Genomic DNA, 8,431 nt, shown 5'->3' on the forward strand with positions numbered 1-8,431 from the left:
TGCAGGGAGCAAGGAGAAGGAGGAAGGGGGCAATTGCTAAGAAGGCTTGGAACATATAGTTTGCCGGCTCAAAGGGCTGCCTGTCTACCTTGGCTCAAATGCTGAGGATGCCTGGACGTGTGCTGCTATGTGTGTTTTGGAATGGGGGGGGTGGGTGGCCAGAAAGGGAAGTACATTTCTGCCATCTGTCGAGGAATAATGCCAAATGTCCTCCATTTTGAGCATGCCTAAGAAACATGAGTTTATATCAATACTTTTTTTAAATCATTATTTTTTTCGCGTGTCCTCCATTTAAAAATATGTCCTACATTTGGGGCTAATTTTTGTCCTACATTGTCCTACATTCCCCCCCCCCCATTTTTCCCGGTTTGGAGGTTGACAGTTATGGCAACCCTAGCTGCACATCACCCTTTCTTGATACAGATTCATGGAGAAAGGGTGCCAATGTCATGATGTTACCCTGTCAGGTCATAATAGCCAGAGTCCTATATGTATGCTTGTTTCTTGCAGGTGAACCTTAGTATATGCATGAATATTGTGAGCAGTCTTGGTGCAACTGCTGGGATAATTCTTTTTCTGATGGATGAAAATCTTTTTTTTAGTTACCACAATAATTTTGTGCTGCAGCGGGTAAGTCTATATTAGCAGTTCTAAATTTTGAACTCATATTCCTATCAGTTAAATGGCTGTGTCTGTGAGATCACTGAATTTTGATATAACGATTTGTGCTGGTTGTCTTATCGTACTCTGAATTACTCCCTCTTTATTTGGTTTGTTGTCATTGTTGACACACACATTGCCTCTCATTTATTAAATGGTGAAGTGAAACTGCCACTGGGTATAAGGTATCTAAAATGGGATGGAAGGCAAAATAAATGAGATAAGAAGTCTCCATTGTTATGGGAGCCATAAAGGGATTAGATGAAGTTTTATCTTATATGATGGCGCTGGATCCTCACTCACACCTTTATAACTGTAACTCCTCTTGCTTCCAATGCTTAGATGTAGCACGGTTCACAAAATGAACCACATGCTGAAGCTATGCATTCGGAAAGAATATGGCTTCAATCCCATCCTGTTAATTCACATAAGGGACTCTTTTGATTGGAAGGCATGAATAAATATCAAACTTCGCCTGAGTTCTGAGATAAAAGGTAGCCTTGCCTTGCTTTATGAAGCCTTGGGTGATGTCACTTGTGTCAGGAATGTGGACCCTCTGGCCTCTAGGCTCTAGATAACTTCCAGGTTTTCCCCAATTGGCCTGTTAACCAAGTATGGCTGGTGACATCTATGCTGATAGGGTTTTCCTCCAGACTTTAATGGATCTATGCAAGGTCCTGGGCCTCACAACCAGGACTGGGGAGTAGTGTTGATTTTGGGGTTATTCTTTATCTTACTCTGGATTAGGATACTATTTCTTAATCTTACTCCCATTCTTACTCCTGTAAAAACATCTTACTCCTTTACTCCTTAATCCTACTCCTCAACCCTGGGTAAAAGCCCTGGTTGCTTTGCAAGGATGGTATGTGTGTGTGTAAGTGTCTCTCTTTGCATCCCAGTCCCTTCCCCAATGCAATATAATATTTTTTTTTGGAGGGGGGGGTTGCATGTACAATGTAATAACAGGAATAATAATGGAAGTATAAAATGTAACTAGCTTTTTACTTTATTCTATTGAAAACTAATAAAGAAATTAAAAGAAATAACAGGAATAAGGAGTAACAAATATACTTTGTTACTCCTTATTCCTACTCCTACTCCCCAGCCATGCTCACAACATGTTCGGCACCTTAGATAGCTTTTATATCATTTTTAAAATTGTATTTCTATACTAAAACCCAGAACAGTTTCACCACCATAGCAACATGAAAATCACTATTTACCACTGGGCAGTGATATGTGTACATATATTTTTAAACAACACCCATTAATACTACTGCAATTTTTAAAATATATTCTTTGTGTTTTACAGTTAATATGGCAGTAACATTTATGCTCAACTATGTTAGTACTAATTTCAGTTACTAATGGAATGTGTGTGTGTGTGTGCTTATTCCCAGCAATATTATTGCAGTTTTTAAAAGTGTTCTTAAACTTAACCATAAGCAATAAATATTACAAATACTCTTCTTAATTAAAGTGGGCTTTCTGTTTTTGTCATAGTATGAATCATGTTTCTTTGACTCATATTTCTTTGATTGGTAGGGCTTAAGATGGGAAAGGCTGAGATCCACTACAACCTATAGAACAATGACTGAAAATACAAGCATGTTTTAACTTGTTTCCATTTTAGATTATCATTTGTGCAACTGAATTGTCTAATATATTATCCATGAGCAAAGGACAGAATCATTACAAACCTGGTGAATTAACTGTTTGTGCTATCAAAATGTGGTTCTGGTATTGTTTTTCAGAACCACAGAAGCTACCAAAGTATTTATCAATAAATTATCTTGGTGAGAGTTCAATCGTACTGAGACCAGGGTGGCTTTTTCAAAAAGCGGGCTTGCTGCTGCTATTGTTAATAACCCGCAGGAGGTATTTTTCCATAAGAGATGCAGTCTCTCTGACCACCCTAAAATATTCTTTCACAGTCTGCCTTTGAGAGATGAGTGGCTACTCCCCACACTATCTTCTCCTTCTATTTTCATTAAAAACAAAACAAAAGCAAAACCTTTTACTTGGCTCTACATTTTTGATTTTTGAAATACTTCTGAAATTTTAAAAATATATATGTTGCAAACTTTCAAAATCAGATCCCCACACAGCACTTTTGTATTTTAACAACAATAATGTTGATTCTATAATACTGATCGGTCTATTTGTAAAAAGTTCTTGCTATTATAAATGAGCAGTTTGCCTGAAAGCAAACTCAAGTTTTCCATTTTGTCATCTTTAATGAAATTATTTGCTTTCATGCTTTGATTGCAATTCTCTAACTTTCCTATTATCTAATAGCATGGCTTTCTTTGCATTTGTAGAAATTAGCCCAAGGGCTTTTGAATGTGCTTTTAATCTTTACTATCCTGGAACTCTTCCTTGGTGTCATCTCTTCAAGTTTTGGATGTGAAGCAAAATGCCACCAAGGTGATGAAGAGGTAAGTAACTCAATGGATAAGGAAGTGATGGGTAGGTAATCACCACAACATGGAAGGGAAAATGTAGAAGGTGTTTCCTTTGGTTCATTTTCATTGCTAGTGGGGGGAGAAGGAGGAGCTGTAAAGAAGTAGAGCAAAAAGAAGAGCCAAAGAAAGAAAATGTAGGCAATGGAAGTATTTAGAAGGTTGTGCAGCATAATGTCAACAGTGGCTGTCCAGTTACACATTATAATATATTTTTCAGGCAACACATTTCATGCCAGATGGAATCATAACACACCAAGGAGAACTCCTACCAGCAGATCCTCCTCCATCTTATGAAGCATATGCCAACACAGGCTTTGACAATCCAAGCTATTCAGGCCAGGCTGAATAGAAAACTCAAGAAGAAACTTTAAAAGAATAAAACCACAAGCAAAATCTATTCCTCAGTTTTTAATGGCAGATGTAGCTCCATTGAATATTACAATGTGTTTTTTTGTAGAATAAGACCCAAGAACAAGATTCTTGTCCCTTTGAAACAACAGTGTGTCTTGCATAATGCGCTATCTTCCCCCTTTAGACAACAACTCAGTGGTCATCTTTCAAATATCCTCTGGCACTGTCCTGCCCATTCTTGTCTACATGGAATAACTGATAATCTCTCCCAATTCTGACCTTTTATTTATTTCCTTCTTCTCACCCTTGTCCTCCCAATGCCATTGCTGCTTTTTTTGCCTGTGTGCTGGGCATGCCATATCCAAAGGGTCTGTACTTGAAGGCTGGAACCTACAAGAAGACTGGCGCATCAACATGTTGGTTTTGTTCTATTGTATGGAGCTTTGTGTAGTTCTAGTTCTGTACCTGTTGGCTTTTGTGCTTCTCTTAGTTACAATGAATCAGCTGGATATTAAGGGCAAGGGTAAGTAGCGCCTGAGAGATGAGTAAGTGTTCTGCTTCAGAACCCTTTGAGGTGTAGCTAAGCTTTAGTGGTTGTAACTGATAGGAGGATCTTCTTTCATGCTATAAACCACTTTTCTCAATCTACAGGTTTGAAGAGAAGTTATTGCATACAACATTGTCATCTACTGCACTGGTCCTCAAGCTTCAGTCCTTCAGATGTTTTTGACTTCACCTCCCAGAATTCCTGCCCATTAGCTATGTTGGTTTGGGTTTCTGGGAGATGATGTCTAAAACATCTAGAGGACAAATGGTTGGAAACCACTGTACTACTGAACATCATTGGTGATCGTTGCTCCTGCCAAGTTTGAGATTCTGCTTTAAGATTTAGGTCTAGTGCAGGTTATTTAGAGACTTCCATCCCCAGAAAAGGTGGGGTAAATGCAATAAATAAATAAACAAATATTTATTTTGGGTCTCTTTTTATTCTGCTCCCCCTCATCACTATTCTAATCTTAATAAAGCTTCTTAGTTAGAAATCTGGGATTTGACTGAATTTTTGGACAAGCTAAGGACTTTTCCAGATGTTCTAGAGAGCAGGACATTATTTCATACTGCATATGTCAACCAAGAGGAAGTAAAGGGAAAACTGGTTCAATTTGCTCATCAATGGGAGTGTTAGCTTGTAGTTGTCTCCCATCTGGGCTGGATATTGATCTGCAACTCTTGCAGTGCCTCTCACTAAGGAATTATGGTAAACAAAAATGGTGGCAAAAATTCAATGGATATATCATAGGCTATAAATGTCTTGAAAAACTTGGATGGCTTGGATCTTGACTCTTTTCTGCCCCCAGGAGCAATATGTGAATGATGTTCCACTTAGACTGTTCCTGCTGAATTGATCTTTACAGTTTTTCCATCCCTTTCCTGCTTCTAGCACTCAGCACTCATTGCTGAGACATGTACCTCCAGGGAACTCTCATTTTGGGAGGGAAAGTGGGTTAGCCAAAGGGAATAGCCATTACTCATGATACAAATTGGTGCTTATTCCTTGAGATGGCTTTCTCTTCACTGCTAGTTTAACTTACAGAGCAAAACCAGCAGCAGATAAGGTCATGATATGAAATTGGAGTGAGGTCAATAGTGCAGACACAGTCCTCCCTTTCTCATGGAGTCCTATTCATGTTTATAATATATGGAAAACACTATTGTGGGAATAGGACAACCTTTTTGGTAAAGTGTCTCCTGCAGCCTTTCATGGTTATCATGGAAGATTTTAACTGTCAGTCATCATTTTACTTCTAATATCTTTTCTCTTTATTTCTGTTCTAATGTCTTGGAAGCCCTATGACACATTTCTCATGGACTGTGCTGCTCTGAACGGATTAATCCTGACAGTTACCATGCATTGACTGGTTTCACTTCTAGTAGAGAAAAAGAAATCTTGACTTGTAAGCGTTCACTTGTAAGCCTCAGGAAAAACTTTTTCATCATGACAGCATAGCTGCAAGTCATGAAAAAGCACCATTTTCCCCCATGACCATCCAAGAAAAGTGAGCTACTAATAACCCACTATAATGACTCTACCAGAGTTTTTCTTCATTATTTTAATTTAGTAGATTTTCAGCCTTTATCTTCCCCAAACGGACTCAAGGTAGAATAAAGTAAATACAAAAGGTATAGTTAAAAACACAAATGAATGTATTAAAACTACTTTGAGAATAACTAGGCACAAATGAATTTTTTGAAAGAAGGCAGCACACATCCAAATTAAAAACTCCCTTTTCAGTACCCTGTTGAAAAACCATAGGTTTACCTGAAGAAAAATGTATTTGAAAGTGAAAGGACAGTAGGAAAGGGACAAGTTTACATCCCTAGAGAGTTCCATAGTCTTCTCACAAGTCCAACTCCCTAGAGTCTCTTTGGGGTGATGGGAATAAAGGAATCTCTACCAGTCTTCCCCCAATCTGGTGTCCTTCAGCTGTGTCAGACTCCAGCTCCCACCATCTCTAGTTGTTGGTGGGGTTGATGAGCCAGACCAACACATCTGAAAAGCACCAGGTTGCAGAAGGTTCTTATATCTTTATGCACTTGACTTTGGGCTTTAGTCTTGACTATGTTTCTGTCTAAATTTTACTGGAGCTATGCAAGGTACTGAACTTTATCCTTAAAATAAGTTTAACAACTTGGGTCACTCCTTTAAATCTGTGGCGTTTATCAGATGGGGTCTCTGCCGCGTGGAACTGGGGCTTTTGCGTACTGGGCGATTCGAATTCGCGTGATAACATGAATGAACTTTCATACCTGGGTTCGAATCGCCCAATCCGCATTCGCGCGAAGTGCGCCCCTTCCGCGGGGCTTCCGAACTGAGTGCGTACTGGCTCCTCTTTTTGGCGCGTGTTGGCGAGTGCACTTAATAAGTGCATTGGCGATATCCGGATTGGGGCTCTGTTCGATCTCAGTGCGAACGGGTCTGGTGTGAATTCCCAGTCCTGAACTCCGTCGCAAGACTCCCAGATTCCAACTCTCCCATGATGCCCTGTTGCAATTTGCCCCACTTTTCCTTCCGGTGGGTCTTTCCTCTTGCCGGTTCCAGGGAAGCCGGGGGAGGAGCGCTCTTGGTGCAGAGGGAAGGTAAGCTTGCACTCCTTCCGGGGGTTTGTCTGCAAAGTGGGGTTTAAATTTACCCGGTGGGGGGGGGGGGGGGGGGGTTTCTTCCAATGTTCTTTCTGCTCCTCTCCTTCGGTGTGCAACCCATCCCATCATCCCCTGTCTTCTCCGTGGGACCCATCTGAACCTCTCCTTCTACCTGCCACCGATCCCATCATCCACTGCCTTCTCCCAGGGGGGCCCATATGCACTTCTCCTACCTGCCACCGATCCCATCATCCACTGGCTTCTCCCAGGGGGCCCATCTGCACCTCTTCTTCTGCCTGCCACCAATCTCATCATCCACTGCCTTCTTCCAGGGGGGCCCATCTGCACCTCTCCTTCTGCCTGCCACCGATCCCATCATCCACTGCTTTCTCCTAGGCCCCCTATCTGCCCCCCTAATTTGACCTGCAACCCTCCCAGACAAAGCCCTTGGACAAGTCACACTCTCTCAGCCTCATAGGATTGAAATGGTGAACCCCATGTGAACAATCTTCCCATGTGAACAATCTTCCCATAGCTAGCATATAGCTATAGTTATCTACCCATCTGTAGACCTTCCTGTACATGTATGAGTGTTTCTGGGTATGATTTCAAGTAATATTTCTTTGTTTGCCTTTCTTTTCTGATCCTGCAGCATGCTGGGGATGACATTTCTGGACACTGCAGCATCTGAAGTTGGGACCCCCGCTTTTTGCTGGACTTGCTTGGGGGAATATCTTGCCCTGTCTATCCTCAGTGTGTTCTTCCGAACTTCCCTGGCACCAACTTGTACAAAAGCCCAGGAGACAAGCAATCTTTCAATAAAAGATTTTAATTATGATTTTTGGTCTATCTATTTACTAAACTGCCAGATATATATGCATACATATATAAATGTATATATACACCACCAGACACAGAGCATATGTGATTTCATATGGGTGAATATATATAAATATATATATACACACAGACATGGACACATATATACATAGACAAATATATACATACACATTCAGAAATGCACACACACACCTACAGCAAATTATGTTGTACCCACACTCTCTCACACACACACACGGACCCCAACAGATCCAGGGAATAAGTAGGTGTGTGTGTGTGTGTGTGTTTATAAATATATAAATATCTCTCTATCTATCTATCTATACACACACACAGAGAGAGAACATGGAGTAACAAAATTATAGACATACATATGCATACATATATATATGCAAACCCACAGAGCACATGAAACTACATATATATGCATATGCATATGTATGTGTGTGTATACTGACACGCAAACAGCCAACATGTACATATATATGTGCGTATATATAAATACATACAAACACACCCACACACAGAGCATATGTACTTCTATGTGTGTGTATAATTTTCATATGTGTGTATACACACACACTCTTACACACAGACACTCACACACCTAGAGCTAATGTAATCATATATATCTCCATATATATGTGTGTGTGTGTGTGTGTGTGTGTACACACACAGTCACACAGACCCACACAGATCCAGGGAATATGTAGCTCTGTGTGTGTGTTTTATACACACACACACACATATGCGCACCAACACACACAGAGAAAATATAGTTACAATATTATATACATACATATACATGCCAAGGCACGCACAGAGCATGTGAAATCATACATGTGCATATATATATATATATATATATATATATATATATACACACACACACACACTGCACAAATGCAACTATTTGTGTGTATATATACCCACACACAGAGCATATGTAATAATATGTATGTGTGTGTGTGTGTATA

At 40.1% G+C, this 8,431-nt stretch overlaps 1 protein-coding gene and 1 long non-coding RNA gene across 2 annotated transcripts in view; both read left to right on the forward strand.

The window, feature by feature from the left end:
- The window catches only part of LOC121919332 (membrane-spanning 4-domains subfamily A member 15-like), a 17,763-nt gene extending 13,099 nt beyond the window's left edge, over positions 1 to 4,664 (forward strand). The window contains exons 5-7 of the mRNA XM_042445833.1: positions 511 to 630; positions 2,982 to 3,098; positions 3,343 to 4,664. Of these exons, the coding sequence (XP_042301767.1) occupies positions 511 to 630; positions 2,982 to 3,098; positions 3,343 to 3,474 (369 nt within the window). The 3' untranslated portion in view covers positions 3,475 to 4,664. The remainder of the gene's footprint in view (positions 1 to 510; positions 631 to 2,981; positions 3,099 to 3,342) is intronic.
- A 1,478-nt stretch (positions 4,665 to 6,142) lies between these two features.
- On the forward strand, positions 6,143 to 7,452 carry LOC121919695. The gene is made up of 2 exons (XR_006101565.1): positions 6,143 to 6,611; positions 7,267 to 7,452. It is a non-coding gene; the product is annotated as an uncharacterized LOC121919695 (long non-coding RNA).
- Positions 7,453 to 8,431: the final 979 nt, after the last annotated feature.

This window comes from Sceloporus undulatus, chromosome 1, assembly GCF_019175285.1.
Source record: "Sceloporus undulatus isolate JIND9_A2432 ecotype Alabama chromosome 1, SceUnd_v1.1, whole genome shotgun sequence".
NCBI lineage: Eukaryota > Metazoa > Chordata > Lepidosauria > Squamata > Phrynosomatidae > Sceloporus > Sceloporus undulatus.